The sequence below is a fragment of the Phyllostomus hastatus genome, unplaced genomic scaffold, assembly GCF_019186645.2.
Source record: "Phyllostomus hastatus isolate PE091 unplaced genomic scaffold, TTU_PhHast_1.1 phas_contig_98, whole genome shotgun sequence".
In the NCBI taxonomy this organism is placed as follows: Eukaryota; Metazoa; Chordata; class Mammalia; order Chiroptera; family Phyllostomidae; genus Phyllostomus; species Phyllostomus hastatus.
Window position 1 is genome coordinate 1,370,891 of NW_025333999.1, and position 22,750 is coordinate 1,393,640.

General features: G+C 55.3%; 2 protein-coding genes across 5 annotated transcripts; one reads left to right on the forward strand and one right to left on the reverse strand.

Annotated features, from left to right (window-relative positions):
* Nucleotides 1-312: 312 nt before the first annotated feature.
* On the reverse strand, nt 313-7,844 carry ODAD3 (outer dynein arm docking complex subunit 3). 2 transcript variants are annotated; one of them, XM_045853115.1, is made up of 11 exons: nt 7,794-7,844; nt 4,427-4,597; nt 4,209-4,310; nt 3,987-4,112; nt 3,667-3,789; nt 3,322-3,474; nt 2,250-2,410; nt 1,941-2,166; nt 1,273-1,428; nt 824-908; nt 313-629 (listed from the first exon to the last, which is right to left on the reverse strand). In XM_045853115.1, exons 3-11 carry the CDS (start codon nt 4,269-4,271, stop codon nt 511-513), a joined length of 1,212 nt encoding a protein of 403 aa, XP_045709071.1. In that variant the 5' UTR covers nt 4,272-4,310; nt 4,427-4,597; nt 7,794-7,844; the 3' UTR covers nt 313-510. The 2 variants fall into 2 exon arrangements, with proteins under 2 accessions (XP_045709071.1, XP_045709072.1); XM_045853116.1 differs by having other exon boundaries at nt 4,427-4,594; nt 7,794-7,833.
* On the forward strand, nt 7,840-19,850 carry PRKCSH (protein kinase C substrate 80K-H). 3 transcript variants are annotated; one of them, XM_045853111.1, is made up of 18 exons: nt 7,840-8,164; nt 9,062-9,169; nt 9,376-9,492; nt 10,016-10,111; nt 10,209-10,266; nt 11,337-11,454; nt 12,906-13,035; nt 15,423-15,507; nt 16,343-16,421; nt 17,149-17,235; nt 17,487-17,642; nt 17,735-17,831; nt 18,247-18,316; nt 18,571-18,660; nt 18,836-18,910; nt 18,997-19,096; nt 19,191-19,373; nt 19,515-19,850. In XM_045853111.1, exons 1-17 carry the CDS (start codon nt 7,882-7,884, stop codon nt 19,335-19,337), a joined length of 1,896 nt encoding a protein of 631 aa, XP_045709067.1. In that variant the 5' UTR covers nt 7,840-7,881; the 3' UTR covers nt 19,338-19,373; nt 19,515-19,850. The 3 variants fall into 3 exon arrangements, with proteins under 3 accessions (XP_045709067.1, XP_045709069.1, XP_045709068.1); XM_045853113.1 differs by lacking the exon at nt 7,840-8,164 and adding an exon at nt 8,558-8,655; XM_045853112.1 differs by lacking the exon at nt 7,840-8,164 and adding an exon at nt 8,580-8,655 and having other exon boundaries at nt 9,018-9,169.
* The last annotated feature ends 2,900 nt before the right edge of the window (nt 19,851-22,750 follow it).

A 22,750-nucleotide genomic window follows, 5' to 3' on the forward strand; every position in this document is an offset into this window, starting at 1 on the left:
AGGGGAAGGCTCTTTTCTGGGTCCCCAGGTACGTGACAACTGGTGTATATAAATCAGGTGGGGACAGGCTTGTGTGCCCTGGTGGAGGGGCCTCTGTCCTTAAGTGGGGAGGGCTGATCAGGCCCACTTACTGAATGGCGGGGGTCGTATCTCTGGAGAGGTGCAGAGGGCACAATCTGTGTTCCCCATTGATGGAAGTCATCAACCCCCAGGCTGGAGTGGGCAGAGCCCGTGGTCTAGGTTTGAGGAGCAGTCTTTTTTTTTTGGGGGGGGGGGCGGTGCATGGTCAAGGAGAGGCAAAGATCCAAGAGGCTGGTCGGTGACCTTTATTTCGTGATTCCAAGGTCGGCACAGTTGCCTGGGGATATTTACTCTGGGCTCCGATGGCCCACTCTACCTGTTCCCAGGCCTTGCTCGGCCCTCGAAGGGGCCCTGAGTGTGGGTGGCTGCGCCCAGAGGGGTTGGGAGCTCCGCTGGCGCCCGGACCAGGTGGGCAAGAGGGAGGAGAGTCTAGAGCCTCCGAGAGCGACTGCGCCTCTTGCTGCGAGATTCGATTAATTTCTGGGAACGGATCTTGAGCTCCTCTCGAGTTACCACATCGTTGTCTTCCTCCTCCGTCTCCTCTTCGTCTGTGGAGGTGTGGCGGTGGGGGACCTCGATAAGGGGATCCAGGGTCCCATCCCTGCCTCAGATTTCCCTGCCTGGCCTTTTACACCCTACCCCACCTTGGCCCTTAGCCCAGTCTCAGACCACCTCCCATCCAGCTTTTCTCTGCTTGGGCCCCCAGGCTCCCAGATCTGCTTTTGCTCCTGCCGGTACTGACCGAAGAACTTGTCCTTGGGACCGGCAAGGGGCAGGGTGATGCGGGTGTTGTATGTGGGCAGTCTTCCCTCTAGGCTGGAGAAAAACTGGGGAGGAGGGGTGCAGGAGAGAAGACTGTGAGCAGGACAAGGACTATGGGGAAGTCCTGTTCCCTCTCCTTCCCATACCATTCCGACAGACCCTGATTCCATACAGCCCCTTGGCCAAACCCCCTGTTTAATTTCCCTCGGGCCCAGAGGCATCATTTGTTCTCAGCATATACCCTGATGCCCAGTCCCACATCCTTGTCCCCACCACTAAGTGCCCAGTCCTGCCAGGACAGCCCCTGGTCTTTGGGGCCCTGCCCCTTGGCCTCTGAAATTGGCCTCTTCCAGGTCGCCATGGGTTGTCCCCAGCTCCCTGCTGTCTGCCCACCTTCCCCTCAGCCCAGTCCCCTCCCTACATGGGTACCTCACGATCTGCAATGTGGTCCAGCATCTCTTGCACGTTGAGTCCCTCGAGCTGCGTCTGCAGCTTCAGCAGCTTTTCCTCCAAGAGGCCCAGCAGGTTGGGCAGATAGTCACCTGCCTTGGGACCCAGCTCTTTCCTAGTGGAGTGACTGGCCTCCTGCAGGAGGGGGTGGGGCCTTGGGCAGGTTACACCTGGGGACTGGGCACTTACTCCCAGGGGCCAGGTCTTTAAAGTGAGGCCCCCACAGAGGTCGTGCTATTCTCTGTGGGGCAGGGCCTCCTGCAGTCAAGAGCCACACCTATGAGGACAGAACCTGGGAACTGGAGATGCAGGACAAGGAGTGTGGGGAGGCTTTTCTGGGAGGGAGAGTACAGTCACTCTAGAGAAACCATTGTGGGGATGGCCTGAAGAAATAGTGCTTTGCTGCGGACAGGGCGGGGCCTCTTGTGTCTCCAGCTGCTCCAAGATTGCAGCAGGGTCTCTTAAGGTTTTGGGTTGGGGGGCAAGGTGGGACTTTCCTCTGGGGGTGGGACTTGAGATAGCACAAAGTCTCTGAAGTCCTGGGCCACTTAAGGAGTAAGGAGTAGGGACTCCCCTGTAAGTGGGCCTCTGACGTCCCCGACAAGGCATGGGGTGGGTTCGAGTGGCTTATAGGGCAGAAACCTCACCTGAGGGGCTGCACTGCTTATTAAGTCCTGGGTGGTTCTGAGTGGGTCGTCCTCAGGGACCTGGCTACCCACTGTGATGTGCTCCAGCTTGCCCACCAGGTGCTCCAGGCCCTCTTGCAGCATCTGCATTGCTCGTGTGGCCTGCTCCAGCTCGCTCTGGGCTTCAGTCCTTCTCTGCTCCTCTGCCTTGAGGCTACCCTGCAACTCCGCCTGCAGCTTCTGTTCACTGCAGGGAGTGGGGAGGCAGTTCTGGGAGTGCAGTGCCCTCCACCCGGGCCCCCACCCTCTCACTGGGACACCGGGCCTCACCTGACCAGCCTGGCCTCCCCTGAGTACTTGAGGTCTTCAAGCTCCTGCTGCAGTTGCTGCTTCTCTTGCTTCAGCCTCAGCAGCACCTGCTTGTTCTCGTTCTTGAGCATCTCCAACTGCGTGAAGGTGTCGCCCTGTGCCAGGAACCGCCGCACCACCGCCTGGGGCCCACCAACTTCAGTCAGAGCCAGGGCCTGGGCAGGCCCAGGTGCCACCCTCTTCCTTACTCCTGGGGCATGAAGCACAGGTTGCCCAAGCTGGTGACTTCTGCATAGCGATGTTAAGGGACTAGGTGAGCAGGACTCAGGGCTCCCTCAAGGGTGGGTAGCCTCGGACAAATAAGTTTTGCAGGGCCCTTTCCACTCCATATCAGGAATCTGAATCAGCCAAAAATCTGTGTGCAAGGCAGCTAGCAGTGGCTACAGCTGCTTTCTAAACTCAAGGTGCCAGCCACATTCTGGGGGTGAATCTTGCTCGATCCTGTGAGGAAATACTGGCTGGCTGTGGAAGTGATCTGCCCACCAGGCCAATTTCTGAAAAGGCGACCAGCCACAGTGCCTCAGATGCCATCATAGGTCCAAGTCCCGGACCTTCTCAGGGGTCATCCCACGGGCAGAGTAGAGGATTGGAGAGTGCCCAAAGGGGAAAAGCCAGACTGAGGTTCAGGGGGATCAGTCCTGGCCAGCAGGGAACACAGGGTCTTAAAAAATTTCAAAGAAGACATTGCAAAGAGGGGGTCAGGGCAGGGGTTTAGCTTCCCCTCGGCCCAGGGTGGCACTAGACAGTGTGCCAGGCCCTAGACCATGTTACAGCTGATGGAGACACAGAAGAAAAGGGACAGAACCCCCAGCTCTCACAGAGCCCACATGCCGAAGCAGTCAGCGTCATTGGTTTAAGAGTGAACAGAAGGAGAGGGGGTGGGGGTGAGCATAGACAGTTTGCATGGGTTCTGTTGTCAGGGGCAGCAGAGAAACAGGGTGGTAGCTGAAGGAGGAAGGGATCTCCTTTAAGAGAGCAGGTTTGTGTGTGGAGGAACTGATCCAGGGTGCAGAGGGCTGTGGGCAGCACTCACATGTGTTTCAGCCACCCCAGTGGCGTCCTTGACCTTGCCGAAGAGCACCTCCATCTGGTACATGTTCCAGCGCAGCTGTAGCTCCTCCTCCTTGGCCCGCTGACTGTCCTGGATCGTATCATCAGACTGCAGCAGCAAATGCTCTCGCTGGGTCTGCTCCAGGTTGAGGTCAGGTCCAGGGTCAGGTTTCAGACAAGGGCTTAGGACAGAGGTCAAAAAAGGGTATCTGGACAAGGGTCAGGGAGTGGGTGGGGCCCAGTCTTGGGGGCCAGGGCAAAGGCAACCAAACAAAGGTCAGCAGGGGTGGGACAGAGCCTTGGTCCTGGCATCCTTGGGGGCACCCACCTTGCGCTCCATGCGTTCGGTCTGCAGTTTTCTCTCTTCTGCCTGTTTCTTGCACTCAGTCACATAGCGCTCACGCTTCTTCCGCTCTCGGAACACGGTCTCCTCCATATATTGCAACTGATTCTGAAGGACGGGTAGGGGAACAGCAGGACCAGCTGCCATCTACCATGGCTTAGGGCTGGGGTTGCAGGCCCAACTGGGCCAGGCCACAGGGTCCTAGGAGATAGATGGGAGGGGCTCTGGGACAGCTGGGATTCAGATTCCGGGGCCAGGAGCCCATGACCTCTGGGCAGGATCCCCAGGGACCAGTGGGCTGGCACCTTGGCGCTGTCCCGGGCATCGAGTGCCTCCTTGTTCACCACATGCAGTTCCTCCAGCTCGTGTTTGGTTTTTGCCACCTCAGCCTCCATGGAGTCCAGACGGTTCTCCAAGTGAAGTCTTTCCTCCTAGGGCATGAGGAGTGGGGCAGGCCTGTGACCACTGTCCCCGGCCAGGCTGGCCCTCCCACTCGCCTCCTCCTCCCCAGCTATTGTGGTCCCTACCTGTAGATAGGCCTTGAGTTGCAAGTACACACTGGTGATGTGTTCTGCCTCCTCTGCCTTCATCCGGGCCTTCTCCAGACGGTTCTCCAGGTTCCGCAAGGTCTAAAGGGAAGCAAGGCTGGGCTGAGTTCCCCCCTCCTCAATTCCTCCATCCCCAGGATTAAGCATCCCCTCTGTTTCTGCCCACCTCCCACCTCTCCACACCTCACCGGCCCCACCTTAGCCACCTCAGTGTCGCCATCTTGTGCCTCTGTCACCACCAGCTCACGCAGACTGTGCTGTAGCTGGAGCTCCTCCAGCCACTTCTGCCGCAACCTCACTTGGTGCCTCAGAGCATTTAGCTGCTTCACCTTCTCACTCAGCTGGTGGTCCAGGTGCTCCAGGGCCTGCTAGAGGGAGAGGAGCCAGAGCAGGGACCTGAACCACCGCCTAGTCGTTCCTCAGGAGCTTCCTTCTCCCATATTTTAGTTCTCATCTCCCTTGTCTCTGAGCAGCATCTGACCTGTCTGACCCTCCTCCCACAGCTTTTCTACTTTGGTGGCTTCAGGAAGCCCATTCCCTGGTTTTCCACCCACCTCCCTATTTGCCCCTTCTTTCTCTCCTTTGCCTTTGGAGAGATAGCCCCAGGGTCTTCTCTCTTACGTCTACACCCACCCCCACCAAGATCTCCTATCCAGTATTGGGGTTTAAAGATCACCTACCTATACACTGGAGGTACCCAAATGTAGCTTTCCCCTGAACTGCAGACTCATATCTCCATGTCTACACTGCCTTCCAGATGCATGCACAGACACCTCAAAATCATCGTGGCCAAATCAAGCACTTGCTCTTTCTCCAAACCTGCGCTTCTCAAATCTTCCCAACCTCAGCCTTCGGCAGCTCTATTCTTCCAAGCACTCAAGTCCAAAACCTTGATGTCATCCTCACCTCATTTTCTCTCCCACCTGTATTGAATTTGTTAGCAATTCCATTCTATGTCAAAGGTCCCCCCAGAGTACACTTTCTTCCTATTTCTGGCTTTCATCCCAGTGCACAATGCCACCTTTCACCAGCGACCTCCACCTGGCTTCCACTTTTGCTTTCTCACAGTCCACTTTCCACTTCCCTGAGTCTTTGCATACAAAGTCTGCACCCTTCAGCACAGCCTGCTGATGACTTCCCTGCCCTCGCCTCCTACCGATCCCCCTCACTCACTCCTGTCTAGCTACACTGGCCTCCTCATGTGTGCAACACTTTACACTTGTTCCCACCCCCAGAGACTTTGCATTTGCTGCTCCCTTTGACTGGACTGTTTTCCCCCAGATCATTTCCTGGCTGGCCCATTCTCAGCTCAAATATCACCTCTTAAAGAAAAGGCCTCGGCTGACCTCCCAACCATCAATCTAAAGTGCGAACCCTCAAGCCCTGGCCAGGTAGTTCAATTGGTTAGGGCACTGTCCCAATATGCCAGGGTTGCGGGCTCCGTCCCTGGTCAGGGTATATACAAGAAGCAGGCAATGATGCATAAATAAGTGGAACAACAAATCGATGATTCTTTTTCTCTAAAAAAATCAATAAATGAAAATTTTAAAAGTGTGAATCTCTTTTCCAGTGGGAACTTTGAGTTTTGTTTGTTTTTTTTTTTCACTGTATGTCACCAACACCTAATACCATGGCAAGCACATGGTTGGTGTGTGATAAAAGCTGAGTGAATACTTGAGTAGTGGCTGGTATGGAGAAAGGACTAGAGAAGGAGGGGTAGGAGGTAGGGAGTCCAGTGGGGAAAGGATCCAGGTTGAAAATTAAGGGAGATGGCCCTGGCTGGTGTGGCTCACTGGACTGAATGCTGGTTTACAAACGACAGGGTCCCTGGTTTGATTCCCAGTCTAGGGCACAGGCCTGGGTTGAGGGCCAGGTCCCCAGTAGGGGGCACGTGAGAAGCAACCACACACATTGATGTTTCTCTCCTTCTCCCTCCCTTCCCCTCTCTAAAAAAAAAAATTCTTAAAAAAAAAAAATTGAAAGGAGACGGTCAGTGGAGGGGGTGTGGGGCAAACCTGGCCTGTCTTGTTCTTCAGGTATGGCTTCTCTGACTTCCATTCCCAAATCAATGCCTGGACCAGTTTCTCATCTCCCTGAAAAGAGAGGAGTGCAGTTACCACTAACCCAGGCTACTTGTACATGAGGCAGTGTCCTGCCCCTGGGAATGCTGGCCCTGCCCCCTGGAACCTCTTCACCCGCTCCTATACCCTCACCTGGAGCAGGTCCGTCAACTGTAGTTGCAGCACCCTGGTCTCCTCATGTAGCTGGTTGATGGCTTCCTGATTCTTCTTGATGTTCCACTGAGTGCTCTCATAAAAGGCTTTCCGGTCACCCTCTGTGGTCATGTGACATGGGCAGGTACAAGCGGAGTGTCACGGGGGATGGGAAAGACTGGGGTCATCCCAGAAGGACCATCTTTTTGTAATCATCACAATACTTTGCTTTGAGCATTTATTATATGTTGGATGCTGGACTAAGAACTCTCCAGGTATAAAATACTACATGCAATAGGTGCATATCCATGTTGTACCCATTTTATAGAAGAGAAGACTGAGGCTTGGGCTTATTAGATTGTTTAAGGTCACAATCAGTCTGATGGCCTTTAACCACTATGCAAGATTATCCCCTAACAATAATAAAACAATAATAACAGTAATGGTTTATACCAAGATTTCCCAACCTTAGCATGACTGACACTTGGGATGTACAATTATTTGCTGTGGGGGCTGTCCTGTGCATTGCTGGATGTTGAGCAACATTCCTGGACTCCACCCTCTAGATGCCAGCAGCCATCCCCACCCACTGCCACCAATACTGTGACAACCAAAAATGTCTCCAGGCTTTGCCAAATGTCCCCTGTGAAGCAAAATTGTCCTCTCCCTGTCAGAACCCCTGGTTTACAGTTTATAGTGTGTCACTATGTGCCAGACACTCCTCTTCGCACTCAACACATTTCAACTACCAATGGGGTGATACTGTTATCCCCACTTTACAGATGGAGAAACTGAAAACAATTAGGTCACTCTTAGTCCCCCAAGATCAAACCATTAGTATATGCTGATCCAGGATTTGAACCCAGAAAAATCCGTCTCCAAAACTTTTTTTTAATCCTCTCTCAAGGATACCTTTATTGGCTTTAGAGAGAGGAAGGGGAACAGAGAGAGAGAGAGAAAAATCAATACGAGATCTGTTGCTTCCCATATGTACACTCGGGGGAGTGAATCCTCAACCTAGGTGTGTCCTGACGGAGGATGGAACCCACAACCTTTTGGTGTACAAGAGCAACGCTCCAAGCAACTGAGCTACTCAGCAGGGGCTAGAACCAATGATTTTCACATCATGCATGATAGAAGAGTTGAAATTACACAAAAGTATGAAATACAGCCTAGTTGGCTCTGGGTCCAGGAAGAGTTTTATAAGGTAAGAAAAACCATGAACAAATATGAGTTTTTTGACTCCAGAACTAACTACTTGGATGAATTGTGGTAAAACACTATGTCTAGTCGCACCATGTCTAATCAGAGGGCTGGGTGGACACTGTTGACTCCTTCGGAGCCATCTTACCTAATAGTTGTATTTTCCTTTGTAACTCAGCCACTTGCGTGTGCACAGCGGACTTCCCCACGCTGGCATAGATGGGTCCCTTCTTGGAATGGAGGGGGTGCCAAGCCTGTTCCCCGCCCTTGCCTCTAATGTGGCGGCCTTTGGCCTGAGCTTGACTGCCCTTAGCCTTGGAAGAAGTCGAAAGCCGGTCTTGGGAAGCCCGAGCGTTGTCGGAGGCCGCCCAGCACAGGGGAGACGTCATGACTGGGTTGGGACCAAAGGGCCGACTAGGGATCACCCTCGTCCCGGATCTGTCAGTTTGGGTTCCTCTGAGTCTGGGAATGCACTTTCCGACGGTTTGGCTGGGCTTCGCAGCAGCTACCAATTGCTAGGTAACCTCTTCCCCTCCTCCCTTCCGCGCTCCCATGGAAACCGTTTTGCACCGCTGCTCTCATTGGCTGATGCCGCGGAGGGATGGCCCCCAAGCCGGGACGGAGCAGGGTCCGCCGACTTTGGAGTCACGTGTTAGTCCCTTTATTTCTTTTTCTCCTCCCACCCCAAATCAACCTGGCGTTCGCGGGCATTTTTCAGGAACTTTTTGTTGCAATCGTAGAACCCGCCACTCCCAAGATGGAGGCACCTTGCGCCGCCATTAAGCGCGAACCTTCAGAAATATTTCCTCTGAGGCTTGAGTCCTAGCCAAGATGGCCGTCTAGGTTCCGGCACCCAATTGGCCACTCCCAACATGGCGTCCCTGAGCCGCCGTTTTGGTTCACAGCGTGTGCCGGAAATAGCGCGTACTTCCGTCTTTTTTCTGCCGGAAGAACAGTTGGCTGCTGGGTTAGGGGGGCGCGGTGGATATTGACCTTTGCCCTTGCCTCGTGTAGGTGATGAATTAGCGGGCGGGAGGGCACCCCAATTTTCTTTTGGTGTAGATTTGTAGATTTGAGGGTGTGCGTCGGGAGAGGGGGAGGCTGTTAACTGGTTCGTCTTATTGGGGGGAACTGGATAGTTTACCACCACCACCTACCCCATAGGGAGTGGAGGTTTTAAGATCCCCACCATTGATATGAGCAAAGTGAGACCCTTACACTGGGCAGGGTTGAAGAGATATCTTCCGATATATATCCCTATGACCCTCCATTGCCCGGAAGCAATGGAGGAATCCAATTGGCTGGAGGAAGAGGCGCTTTCCTTTGGCTGGAAGTAGCCCTCTACCACTGACCAGCCGCCTCTTTCTTGCAGCGTTGTGGCACAGTGCACCTTCCTGTCGCCTGCTTCCTCCACAGAACCGGTTTCCGGCCTCGGATCATCTGGCAAAATGTTACTGTTGCTGCTGCTGCTCCCCGTGTGCTGGGCCGTGGAGGTCAAGCGGCCCCGGGGCGTCCCTCTCACCAGTGAGTCTGCCTCTGGATGTGGGGAGTGGGGTGTAGAAGGGGTCTACTTTGGTTCCTCGGCTAGGCATTTATAGCCTCTGGCCTCAGTTTCCCCTTCTCTGGGTATGGAAGGTGGCAGCGCTCAGCCAGTGGGTGGAAGCAGAGGTGCCATTAGGTTGAGACAGTCTCTTCCTGCCTTGGGATGATTTTCTTGCCCGCCTCCCCAGACCATCATTTCTACGATGAGTCCAAGCCTTTCACTTGCCTGGATGGTTCGACCACCATCCCTTTCGATCAGGTCAACGATGACTACTGTGACTGCAAGGATGGCTCAGATGAGCCAGGTGAGTTTTTCTCCATTAATTTCTTCACCATACATGTATTGAGCACCTGGTGAATACCAGGTCCTTTGTGGTAACTAAGACAGACCCAGTCCTGCTCCCTGTTGATTGAGTGGGGAAAGCAAGCACAGAAGTGAGTGGTCCTCCATTTGGTGAGGAGAGAGGCCCCCACCCCGCCTGGGGATCAGGAAGTGCCATCTCAGCTGCATCTTGAAGGGTGCTGCAAATGGAGAGCCCAGCACATGTAAGCATCCAGAGGCAGGAGAGAAGGCGGGGACTAAGGGCAAGCAGGTGAAGGCGAGGGAGGGAGGAGTTGGTGGCACTGTTCTGGAGGAGGGTCAGGAAGGGAGCACTGGCGAGTTTTGCTTCAGGCTCTGAGTGTGCAGCTGTCTCTTTCCCTTACTCAGCAGTGGTTCTTCTGCTTGTCTTGTGCTCTCTGTGCATGTGTGTCAGGGGTTCTGTCTGGGGGGATGTGATGGGTAAGGCCCTGAGCACAGTCTGAAAACCCTCTTTTTTCTTCCCACAGGCACGGCCGCCTGTCCTAACGGCAGCTTTCACTGCACCAATACTGGCTACAAGCCCTTGTATATCTCCTCCAGATGGGTCAACGATGGAGTGTGTGGTAAATGAGATCCCGTTGGAGTTGGGGGAAGAGGTGGTGGGCGGAAGGAGGAAGGAGACACTGCTGGGTCTGATGGTGCCCCTGCCTCTGCCCCCAGACTGCTGCGACGGGACGGATGAGTACAATAGTGGGATCGTCTGTGAGAACACTTGCAAGTACGTGGGTTCCACCTACCCCTCAGGACCTTGCTTTGCCCCGCCTGGTGAATCAGGCCGCCTCTCTTTTCTGCTTTTGAGTATGTAGCGCTCACTCTGTGCCAGGTGCCTTGTGAAGGCTCCACCACCAGTTTTCCCTCTGGCCGGGAAGCAGGTGCAATCATTTGTGTGTTCAACAGTTAAGGAAGCTTCAGTTTAGAAAGCATGACTTCCTGGGGGTCACATAGCCAGGAGATAGCAGAGCTGGGACTCAGTCTGACTTGAGACTCCATGCTTTTAATTGCTGCACTGCGGTGCAGGATCTGAAAACTGAAATGCCCACAGGCAGGTAATCTAAACAGCAGAAGCAGGCTGAGTATAAGGCATTAGAGAATGAAGGGCATTGTGGGATCTAAAGGGACAGCTGCCCTTGATTCCTGTTCAGTTGACAACAGGTGACAGGGCCTGGTGCGTTTTTCAACAAAATCAAAAGTCCTGACACTTGTGTAAACTGTCCTGATTGGAGATCTTTCATTTATTCTTTTTAGAAGATTTTATTTATTTTTAGACAAAGGGGAAGGGAGAGAAACATCAATGTGTGGTTGTGTCTTATGTGCCCCCAACTGGGGACCTGACCCACAACCTGGCATGTGCCCTGACTAGGAATCGAACAAGTGACCCTTTGGTTCTCAGGCCAGCACTCAGTCCACTGAGCCACCCTAGGCAGGGCTGAAGACCTTTCATTTAAGTAGAGGATTGACCATGGACAACACACTTACCAGCCAGACTGTCCAGGAGTCTGTGACTTCTGTGCTTTCCTCTCCTTGTTCTCCTAGGAGCTAACTTCCAGCTTCGTATCTTAGCACTCCCTAGTCCCACTCCTGACCCTGAGGGTGGGCGAACTGTCCACTGTCTCTCTTCCCAAGGACAGGGGCTCTGAGGCCAAGAGAGCCTGGGGTGGTAGAGGAGAAGGGTTTGCTCTTATTTTTCCCAATGTGGGGGCAGCAGGTAGGGTTGAATCCTTTTGGAAGAGGCAGATATGATGGATCTTAAATGCCTCCTGGTGGTGCCTGTGTGTCCCCTCACCCCAGAGAGAAGGGCCGCAAGGAGAGAGAGACATTGCAGCAGATGGCAGAGGTTACCCGTGAGGGGTTCCGCCTGAAGAAGATCCTTATTGAGGACTGGAAGAAGGCCCGGGAGGAGAAGCAGGTGAGTAGCCCCGTGGGGCTGATACAAGACATTCTGGCCCCTGTGGTCCGAAGGCATGGGCGGGCAAGGCCAAGTGGGGTTAACATCTCCTTACAAGTGGTGTCCTGGGCCAGTTACTGCCTGTGCCTTGGTTTACTCATTTGTCTACTTGGTGTTTAGTCATTGAGTAGGCTGTTACCAAGTGGTCAGCACAGCGTTGACCATAGCGTTGGGTGGCAGGCTGAAGTGGGCTTGCAGGGACTCTGCAGCGCCCCCTACAACAGGGTGCCGCCCTGTGTCCAGGTCTGTGGTTCGGTCATCTGTAAATGGGGCTGATGACTGTGTGACCAGGGGAGGACTCCGGATCGTGTCAGTCAGCAGCAGCTGAGTTAGTTCAATAGGGTGGGTGCTTTGGGAGCTGCAGGAGGGTGAACCCTGCAGCGTGTGTCTCTCTCCCCTGCGTATCTTGCCCTTGGTTATTTGATAGGTCATAGTCCTTGACGTTGCTCCTGGGCTTCTGCTCGACCCACTGAGCAAGGGTTCCAGCGCTCTTTCTCAGCCCAGGGAAGGTTCCAGGTCTTTCTTTCCCATCTCCGTGGCCTGGCTAGTGAGGTCCCTCCCAAATTCACGGGGCAGTGAGCTCCTTCCTGAGTTCAGGGGGTAGTGGGGGAGCTATGTGGTGGGGGTGTCTCCAAGTGACCTTTGCCCTCCTAGGGAGTTGGGAGAATCCTAGCAGCAGGCCAGGCTGAGGTGTCATGCAAGTTCTTGGGAGGAAAGTGATCCTGTGGGCACTTGGGCTAAGACCGTACAGCTTAGGACCCCATTCCTAGGCTGGAGCCTGCCCAGCACAGTCACTCCTTCTTGAAATATCCACAGAGGACTAGGATGTGCCATGTCCTGGGCATGAGGCAGGAAGCACACCAGGAACTGCCTCAAGGGTACATTGCCTGGTAGGAGGGATAGACAGAAAACGATGCCCAGGGTGGCTTGGCATAGAGGAGAATCTTGCTTGGTTCCCTGTCTTCTCCAACTGGTCTTGGGGGCAGGAAGTGGGAAGACTTCCTGGAGGAGGAGGCCTTGAAGCTGAAGTCTGTAGAGTAATTCAGAGATGGCCAGGCAGAGTATTCCAGACAAAAGGAAAGCACATGTGAAGAACTGGAGGCAGAGAGCGTTAGGGGGTCCAATAGTTGTTAGGGCAGCTGGGTCCTACAGTTTAAAATAGCAATGGGGCAGGTGGGGCCGGAGAGGCAGCAGGGTCACAAGGGGCCCTGGGACCACATTAAGGTGTTTGGGTTTCTCTTCAGTGGGCTGCAGGGACCCACAGCAAGGATGGGTGTGGAGGGGACCCAGGGAGGTGTGAGTTTTGGAAAGATCCTGCGGGTGCCCTGTGGAGTAGAGGCAGGGAGGCGGCAGTCCATGAGGAAGAAGGTAGAACAGAAGGAGAGTTGGCTGCTTGTCTTCTGCCCACCCAGCAAAAGCTCACTGAGCTACAGGCTGGAAAGAAGTCCCTGGAGGACCAGGTGGAGGTGCTGCGGATAGTGAAGGAGGAGGCCGAGAAGCCAGAGAAGGAGGCCAAAGACCGGCACCAGAAGCTGTGGGAAGGTATGTCACAAGGTGGCCATGACTTGCCCTTGGCTCATGGCCGGGAGGAGTCTGGGCCCAGGAGACTTGCTCATCATCTGTCTGTTCTGTCTGCTGACTTTTTGATCAGGGTGCTTTGGTTCCTTGCGTGCCTAGTTGTCTTTGACTCTGTCGGTCCTTGTATTTGATGTTCATTTACAGGAATAATTTGCAGCCTGGGATGAGAGGTACTTCTCTAGAAAGGAAGGGCTTTTCCTTCTGCCAGCCTTGTGGGAATACTAGCATTCAGAGATCCCCAAATCCAAATTCAGGCTGGAACTGAGATTGGAGTGCAGGCCGGGCAGTTTCGGGTCCAGCCTCTCTCCCCCTGAGGAGGTAGCCCCGTGGGGTCACAGTGTAGTTACTTGTGGGGAGGGGGTCTGCTCTTATGCGCCCAGCCTTGGACTTTGATTTTTGTCTCCTTGGCCCCACAAGTTCTCATCAAAACAGACATCCAGCTTTGCCAGGATTGGCAAATCCTTTAAGGCAAAATCAGCCTCTGCATCTCTTACCTTCTCAGGTGTCCCTTTGCCCTGGCAGTTCTTACTGCCTTGGGTTTTTTTTGTTTTGTTTTGTTTTTTGGGTTTTTTTGTTGTTTGTTTTAAAGGTTTTTTTCCCCCCACTTATTTTTAGAAGGGGAGGGAAGGAGAAATGGGGAGAGAAACACTGATGTGTGAGAGAAATATCAGTTGGTTGTCTCTTGCATGCACCCCGACTGGGAACGGGCCATAACCCAGGCATGTGCTCTGACTGGGAATCAAACCAGCAAACCTTTGCTTTGCAGGACGACACTCAACCCACTGAGCCATGCCATCAGGCCTGCCTTGGTTGGTTTTAACATGATTTTCTATGCTGTGCTCAGCATTTCCTCACTATTGGCAGGTCATGCCACTGTTATGGGAACTTGGAAGCCTTGGTCTTCGTTCTCAGTCTGCTCTGTAGGGGACACACTGTGGCAGCAGGATAGAAGGGCGAGGTGGGACAGAAATCCTCTACTCCAGACTAGTTAAAGGACAAAACACTGCTGTAAGGATTTGGATGTGTGGCTTCAGCTGTTTTTATGGCTGTTAACCAGGAGCTGTGCGGCCCCAATTCTATCTCTCTGGCCATCTATTGCATTCTTCCTTCCCTCTCTGTCTCTGCCCTGATTTCTTGTAATCAATAATTCAGTAGTTTATCCGGCAAGTGTTTGCTGAGTGGCTGCTGTGTGCCAGGCATACCCCAGGTGCCAGCCATACAGCACTGAACACAGTGGAGAGAGCCCCCGCCTGCAGAGGGAGCAGCAAGGTGGCAGAGGTGGCTGGAGGGAGGGAGAGAGGACAGTGGAGGAGAGACAAGGGTAGGAACTGCAGGGCAGGCCATACAGGGTGTTAGGGACCATGGGGAGGTCTTGAGCTTTTACCCCAAGTGAGAGTGGAGCCATGGAGGATTCTGAGCAGAGGAGGAATGGGAGCGGGAAGCCAGGGAGGAGCTGACTACAGAGAGGCTCCCTGTCCGGAATCCCAGTGGCTCCTTGGGTGGAGGTGCCTGCAGGGAACCCCCCTTCCTTCTCTCTTCAGTGGGGGCTGTTTCCCTCCCCCACTCACTGCCCCCCCACTGCCCCCCAGATAACTGAAGGCCTTGGAGACCCCAGGCTTTCAGTTATCTCCTCCTCCCCCTGTGTGGTCTTCTGTGGATGACACCTTCCCTCTACTTAGATCTGCTCAGACCCCTACTGCCCAAACAGCTGTCCCCACACATAGCCTCCCCTTCAAATGCTGTGAAGCTGGTTTGCCTCTTTATCTGTTTTTGTCCTGATTGAACCTGACTTCCTTTCCTCTTTGTCCTGGTTTCTGAGGCCTCGATTTCCTGTTTAAGTGTGAGCTTTCTCTCTGCCTCCTTCATGGAAGCCACTGCTCCAGGATTCTGATTTCCTGGTGGCCCACACTCCTACTCAGTGGGTGCAAGACCCTGGTGCCTCTTCTGGGCTGGGACCCTGACCTCTAGCTGCCTTTGGTTCCCATGCACAAGTCCAGCCATACCTGAATGTGACTGCCCCTAGACGTCCCCCAGGGACCCCAGGCTCCATTCCCCAACCTCCTTCATGTTGGAGAGAGCACCTGGTGGGGTGCTTGGGCCTCTTCTTTGGGGGCCTCCCAGACATAGCAAACCTAAGGCACGTGCCCTCACCCGCCCCTCTTGTGCTCTCTGCCTGCCCTCAACTTGTTCAGATCAAAGATCCAGGGCTGTCCTCGACTGCCCCCAACAGTGGTCTGACTCGACCCCACTGCCCATCACAGGGCCCGGCACACAGTGTTGGTGGAGGGCAGGTTTCAGGGTCGGGGGAGCCGGTGGGCAGAGTGGAGGGTGACAGAATGGCCCCTCCACAGAGCAGCAGGCTGCCTCCAAGGCCCAGCGGGAGCAGGAGCTGGCGGCCAGCGCCTTCCAGGAACTGGATGACAACACGGACGGGGTGTGAGTGTGCCCAGGCTGGCCTTCCCTGCCCGGCCTTGGGGTCCCTCTCTTCCACCTGCCTTCGGAAACCAGTCTTCCCACCTCCTACCTCTTTGCCCTGGGGCCTGAGCTGGTCCCTGACTCTCTCTGAATGAGCCTCTACTTGTGTGTAAAATGAGTCTAAAACAGGCAGGTGATTGTGGAGGAGATGAGAGAAACCCACCTCCCAAGGAGCTGAGTGAGGGGCCGAGGGACCCCATTACTCTTTCCTAGCCTGCCCTGTGGGATTCCAAGGCCAGAATCCCAGTGGTGCCGCTGCTGCTACACTTGCTGGCTGACCCCAGGCAAACTGCTCAGTGGAGGGTGGGCTTTTGGGAGCCAGGAGGGTGGACATGCACCTCAGTAGTAAGGAGCAGGGGGTTTCACAAGAATCAAGGGAGCACAATGGGCAGGGTGGGCCGTTCCTTGGTTGGTGGTGGTGATGGGTGGGGGACAGGATGTGGTTGGTGCCTGGGCCGGCGTGGGTATGGGCTCCTCTGGGTGGAGGGCAGAGGGCAGCTTGGGAGTGTGGGGTTCTGAGAGTGGAAGGAAATAGATGCTGCCAATGGCTCAGGAGCACAGGGTCTTGTTGGGCATGGAATCCAGGTGTCTCCTAGTCCCACCCCTGTCTCTGTCCCTTCTCTGAGCCCCTGCAGTGTTGTGGAGACTTAAGGAAGGGGCAGGAGGCAGGGGACTGGGTTGTAGCCAGTACCTATTCTTCCCAGGGTTGGGGGCTAGAAGGGGCCCCAACCCTAGAGCTCACCTCCCACCTCCCTTCTGCTCACTCCTCTGACGATCTCTGCCTTCGCCCCTGCAGGGTGTCAGTGGCTGAGCTGCAGACCCACCCGGAGCTGGACACAGATGGGGACGGGGTGCTGTCAGAAGGGGAAGCCCAGGTATCCCATGCTCTCCCTTGGCCTCGGATTCCTAGAGGGGACTGCCCTGGGAGACTTCAGGGCCAGGGGGCCTGGGACAGGCTGGCTCTGGGCCATTCCCATGCAAAGCTCCCCACTGGCCCCAGGCCAGGGCTACTGGGGTACCTGGCCTCACCCGAGTGAGCCAGGAGGGCAGCCACCCAGCGTCACTTCTCCTTGTCCTTTAGAACCTGGTGGAGTCGTGCGGGGGCCACAGGGTGTCTGGTTGGGACAGAGCCAGGTTCCCCACTCACGCGCCCCCACCGGTTCCCACGAGTGTTTATACCCAATTTGCACTCCTCATGTTTGTGCATTTGGCTCTCTGCACAGTCCGACCCTGCTCCTCTTCAGTCTGTCCATCACTGTTCCCTGCTGAGTCCCCTCCCCGTCCCTCCTTGGCCTCTACCTTTTCCTCTGAGGACCTGATGATTTCTGGTGCTCTTGCTCTTCCCTGCCTCCTTCCCACTGTCCCTGGTCTCTCCAGGAGGCACCCGCCATCCCACTGGGAGGGGTTCCTCTTTCCTGCCGGCCTGTGCTGCCCCCTTCTGGCTGCTGTGCCTCACTTCTCCTGGCCCAGGCAGGGCCTTGGCTGTCATCTCGCCCACCCCTGGTGCTGTGACCTAAGGCTCCTCCTTACACGTGGTGGCTGGGGCACAGGAGGGACACCTGGAGGCCCCTGTCTTGACACCACCCCAACACACGCACACAGACGCTGCTCGGGGGAGACATGCAGATGGATGCTGCCTCTTTCCATGACCGTGTCTGGGCTGCCATCAGGGACAAGTACCAGTCCGAGGTCAGTGGCGGAGGAGCAGGGATGCAGTCCTCTCCTCCCCCCACCCGCCCCCTGCTAAGCCTCACAAAGGAACTGCCTCCAGTTCTGGCACCAGGCCACCTTGGCCAGCTGGGCCACCCCAGCCCCCTCCCTTCTGTCTGTCCCTCCCTCCAGGCCCCTTAGAAGAAAGGGGTGGAGGCACTGAGGCTGCCCATGTGGGTGGAAGGCGGACTCCCAGTCCACAGCACCGAGCACGCTGCACCCCGCTCCAGGTGCTGCCCACCAGCCCACCAGTGCCTTCTGTGCCTGACCTGACGGAGTCCAAGGAGGAGCAGCCCCCGGTGCCCCAACCCTCACAGCCTGTGGAGGAGGAGGAGGAAGAAGGAGAAACAGAGGAGGAAGAGGAAGAGGAGGAGGAGGATTTCCAGGTTCAGGGGGAACAACCCAAGGTGTTGCGGGGGTGGGAAAGGGGGTTTTGGACTGGGGGCAGGGCCATTTGCTGACTTTGTCCTCTCCCTAGGAGGCCCCGCCCCCACTCACGCCCCCTCAGCCGGGCAGCCCCACCAAGGAGGAGAAAATGCCACCTTATGATGAGCAGACGCAGGCCTTCATTGATGGTGAGTGCTCACTGGGGGGCCTGGGAGGGAGGGAGCCCTGCTCATACCTGCTCCTGTAGGCGTCCAAGAACCAGCCCCTCCTGCTCCCCCAGTAAGCCAGAGGGGCTGGGCGCATCCTGGAGTGGGTGTCTGAGGCCTGTGCAGGCCGGTACTGCCCCCACCAGCCCTGTGGGCCCATCTGACTCCTCGCTGACCGCTGCTTGTTTGTGCTGCCCTCATGGGCAGGAAGCAAGCGGCGCCTCAGGGCAGTGAGGTGGGGTCTGTGGCTGGTGACACCCACAGGGCCTTCTGTGGTGCACTCCTACCCAGAGCGGTCCTGGGGGGCACGAAGCAGACAGGTTCGGGCCCTCCTTCCTCTTCTTCCTGAATTTAGGTAGGGGTGCCTCTGACTTTGTCCCCCACTTTGCCCCACCAGCCGCCCAGGAGGCCCGCAACAAGTTTGAGGAGGCTGAACGGTCCTTGAAGGACATGGAGGAGTCCATCAGGTATGGCCACAGCAGGGTGGAGTCTCCACCTGCTGCGCAGCTGAGCTCCCCAGAGGTGGCGGTGATAGGGAGTTGTCGAGGCAACTGCTGCTACCAAGGCTCAGCAGTCGCGCCTGAGGGGAGGGTCCCCAAGTGGCAGGGAGCTGGAGCCCAGCCCCCAGGTGGCACTTTGTTAATCACAAGGACTTCCAGCATTGTCCTAAGTCAGTCTGTGCTGGCTAGGCTGCCCCTCACCACTTGGCCTTCCCTTGCAGGAACCTGGAGCAGGAGATTTCCTTTGACTTTGGCCCCAATGGGGAGTTCGCTTACCTGTACAGCCAGTGCTACGAGCTCACCACCAACGAGTGCGTTCCCCTGCCCCCCCACCCCCGCCCCAAGGGTGGGCGGGCAGGCTGGTGAACTTGGAGGGTCTGAGCCTGAGCAAGGTCTCAGGGAAGTGAGGGTGGCAGCCTTAGGGGCAGTCTGTTTAGTTTCGAGGGGCTGGTGTGCACCCCACCCACTAGCCCCATCCTATGATAGGTACGTCTACCGGCTCTGTCCCTTCAAGCTTGTCTCACAGAAACCCAAGCTCGGCGGCTCCCCCACCAACCTCGGGTGAGTGGGCATAGGCTAGCCCCTGTCTCCTTGGTACCCCCAGTCCCCCCAGTCAGCCCACCCTCAGCACCCCCTTTCTCCTACAGCACCTGGGGCTCTTGGGCCGGCCCTGAACATGACAAGTTCAGCGCCATGAAGTACGAACAGGGCACTGGCTGCTGGCAAGGCCCGAACCGCTCCACCACGGTGAGTGGGCGGGGAACAGGGCGGGAGGCCGGGTGGGGGACTCACACCTGGCTGAGCACACCTGAGCGCCCACCTGCCCACCCATCTTCCCCAGGTGCGCCTGCTGTGCGGGAAGGAGACTGTGGTGACCAGTACCACGGAGCCCAGTCGATGCGAGTACCTCATGGAGCTGATGACACCTGCCGCCTGCCCAGAGCCACCCCCTGAACCACCTGCAGACAGCGAGCATGATGAGCTCTAGCCCCACGAGCCCGAGCCCTACCCCTACCCAGCAGAGGTGGGCGAGGAAGTGGGTCTCTGCTGCCTGGGCTGGGGTGCTCTAGTGTCTGAGTAAGACAGATCTAGGTTGGCACCGCCTCTCCTCATCTGTGTCCCTTTATCTGTCTTTCTTTCTTGTTGGGTCTTTCACTGGCCCCAGAACCTCAAGACGTGGAACCAGCTCCCAGTGGTGCTGCCTACCTGCCCCACAGTCTGGATGAAGGCCTGGCCCTCCAAGTCTCCTTGCCCTCCCCACAGGCAGGAACCATGAGAGGCCCCCTGCCCTGTTTTCAGGGGGTCAGGTGGCGCAGAGCCATTTCCAAAGCCTCAGTGACCCCCAAAGATAGACTGAAGGAGTGCACCCTCCCTGGGCCCTGAGCCTAGTGGCTCACTGCCCACCCAACCTGACCCCCTGCCCAGGGCATCTGCCTCCCCTGCTGGTGGGGACGGGGAATTGACTGTGACCTTGAAACAATAAATGACACCCCCCAACCCATCTGTGTCTGCCTTGCTTTGCTTGGGCCAAGGGTGGGCATAGGGCAGAATGCAGGGGCAACACTCCCTGCAGATCCTGTGCTTGCCTCCTCTGCCATCGGGCTGGCTCCCCAGGTGAGGCCTCATCACATGTGAGATGAACACCTGAGATACCCACAGCCCGCAAAGTTGGGCACAAAGAAACAGTCTCCCACCCGTCCCTGAGTCCCAGCTGTGTTGTGGGTAGGCCAAAGAGCTTGAGATGAGACCTGGGCCCAGAGAAGGACAGTGGCCTGAGTAAGGCACACAGCACACGCTCCAGCACTCCCTGCCCGCCGGTGCAGACACCCAACTGGCCATAAGATTCTGAACTTTTATTTTCTGGCATGAAAAGTACAAATAATTAAACAATTCCATGTAAAAGTCTGTTACCGCGGCCAGGCCTGTAATCCGGTAATAAATAGTCTAAATGCAACGCAAAATGTTCTTGTTGGGTTCTGGGGTTTTTTTGTCCTTTTTTTTTTCCTTTTTCTTTCTTTTTTTGCAGTTCTTTATCATCTCCAACATATGGACTCTGTCATGATGTGAAACCTTCCGAATAAGTAACAGAATGATGAAGGGAGGGCTTGAGAGGCTGAGCCTCCTCCCCCTGGGCCCTGCCCCTGCCCCCTAGGGACACGGAAGACCCCAGGTCCCCTCCCCTGGGCTGGCCTCCTGGTAGGGGGCCTGGCTGGCTGGGCTGAGTTCTGTGTTTTTCTTAGAAAAAGTGCCCTCCCTGTCTTGGGGGTAGCAGGGGCCTAGGCCTCAGTGGAGGGGTTTGGGGAGGTGCCCTCTCCAGAACCCAGCCGCCCCCAGGGTGGGGGACAAACCCAGCCCTTATTGCTCACAGATGCCCCCAGCACGCTGCCCATGTGTCCCCGCGTGCAAGGAGGGCAGAGGGGAGAAAGCCCCAAGAAACAGAGGGAGAGGGAGGGACCCACTGGGGGTCCTGCCCTGCTGGAGGGGAGTGGGGAGATCAGGAGGACTTAAAAACCACAAGAATAAATAGGTTCGTGTATCAAGAACAAGCTAGGGTTTTCACCAGCTAAATAGGACTGAAAAAATTCTCAAGACGAGCAAAAATAATCCCATTGAGACCGGGCGTCGCTGGCCACGTGGAGGACTGCTCCGAAGAGCACACATGCCCCCCTGGTGCCACTCGGCTACCGTTACTGTTATTAATAATTATTACTTTAATGATTCCACTTCCCCTTTTATAAATAAATTAGGCATAACCACGTCTCAGCAAAACTTAAAGAAACAAAGAGAACACCGTGGTCCCTTTAAACTTGCAAACTGGATGAAGGAACAGAAATATACACAAATGTCCTTACAGGGCAACAAGAATAAATAGTTAACATAGCAATAAGTTAAAACTACAAGAAGCTAAATTCAGCAAAAAAGTACAAGAAAGTTAACTGGTGCCAGTTTATGTCTGTTTTTTTTCCTGTTTTTTTTTAATCTCTTCTGTTTTTTTATCTTCCTTTTTTTTTTTGTCGTTTTTCTCCTCTTCTGTTTGTTTTTTTGTTGCTTTTTTGATTTTTTTTTTCCTTTTGTTCCTTGCAGCAGAAGCTCCACAGACGTTTAATAACAAACACCGGGGAGGGGTGGGGGAGAGAGAGCTGGGCAGTCAGATGGGGCCATGGCCAGACACCAAAGCAGGGACACCGGAGGAAGGTCAACTGAATTTAAAATCGGGGTTTGTAATTTTCAGTTCTTAACTGGGCCCACTGTGGGGGTGGGGGGCTGCAAGGGCTCTGACCTTTGGCTTCTGTTGGAGTTTCTCGTTAACAAAGAATGAAAACTAGGGGGCTGGAAAATCGAGACAGAAGCCAGGGCTGGGGCTCGGAATGGGGGCTGCGTCCACTGCCCACACTCATCTGGAAAGACGGAAAAACCCAACAAACTGAAAGAGGGTGACGAGTGGATGGGAAGGAAATACGGGGCTGAGCCCCTGGGCCCATCCACCCTGGGCCTGATGAGGAGGCCCTGGGTTGGGGGAGGCTCAGGGCCCGGCCTCCCCCTCAGCCTCATGGGCCAGGGCCTGGGCCCAGGGTAGGCTCAGCCCTAGGGACAGGGGGTCCTTTGGCCTCAAGTGTTGGGGGTTGCTGCTTCCAGCCCAGCATGATGCCAAAAGTGAACGAGGTATCGTGTGTCTGGATGCATGGATGCTGTGTTCACGCCTGTGTTCATGGGTGGCATGGACCACGGATGAGCCAGAAGAGAGCTCTGCAGAGAACCCAGGGCAGGGTCGAGTGGGGCTGAGGACTGGGCGGGGGCCGGGCTGGCCTGGCTGGAGGAACCGGACTGGGACCTCTTGCCTGGGCCTGAGGGATGCTACGGGCATCTGTGTATTGTGTCTGTTTCTCTGCCAACAAGTGTCTAGATTTGTGTCTCCAAGTGTCTGTCTCCACTTTCATGTATTCATGTGTGTGCCTGGAAATATCTGCATATCTAATGTGCCAGGGCCCACGGCTGCCTGGGCTGCCTTCGTCCACGTCCATGTTCAGTCGCCATGTTTACATGGCCCCACACCAGCATTCTACATTTTATCCATGTGTTTGTCTGCTACATGTCTGAGTTTGGCTGATCCCTAAATGTGTCCAGGTCGTGTTTCTGGGTCTATCAGCACTGCTGTGTGCTCCTTTGGGGAGTGTCTCTCAGTGGCCCCGTGGCCCGCCAGCCCCCAAGCCCTGCTCCCTGTCTTTGCCCCAGTTGGTAAACATAGCCTGTCAAAATATTTCTTTTTTTTGTCTTTTTTTGTTTTTTTTTTTCAAGTTCAAGAATCCCCAGTAAAAATTCTCCACGAGGTCTTTTTCCCTTTTTACAAAAATAGAGTTTTTCTTCCCCTCCCACCCCCCCTTTTTTTCATTTTGTTTCTGT

Coding starts and splice junctions, on each gene's coding strand:
- ODAD3 (XM_045853115.1), bottom strand. CDS start 4,271: ATGAAGGCAGAGGAGGCAGAACACATCACCAGTGTGTACTTGCAACTC. Junction 3,475..3,666: donor CCGAACGCATGGAGCGCAAG/GTGGGTGCCCCC, acceptor AACCTGGAGCAG/ACCCAGCGAGAGCATTTGCT. Junction 2,167..2,249: donor GGGGAGGCCAGGCTGGTCAG/GTGAGGCCCGGT, acceptor CACTCCCTGCAG/TGAACAGAAGCTGCAGGCGG.
- PRKCSH (XM_045853111.1), top strand. CDS start 7,882: ATGGAGGGGGTGCCAAGCCTGTTCCCCGCCCTTGCCTCTAATGTGGCG. Junction 9,493..10,015: donor GGATGGCTCAGATGAGCCAG/GTGAGTTTTTCT, acceptor TTCTTCCCACAG/GCACGGCCGCCTGTCCTAAC. Junction 13,036..15,422: donor GCACCAGAAGCTGTGGGAAG/GTATGTCACAAG, acceptor GCCCCTCCACAG/AGCAGCAGGCTGCCTCCAAG.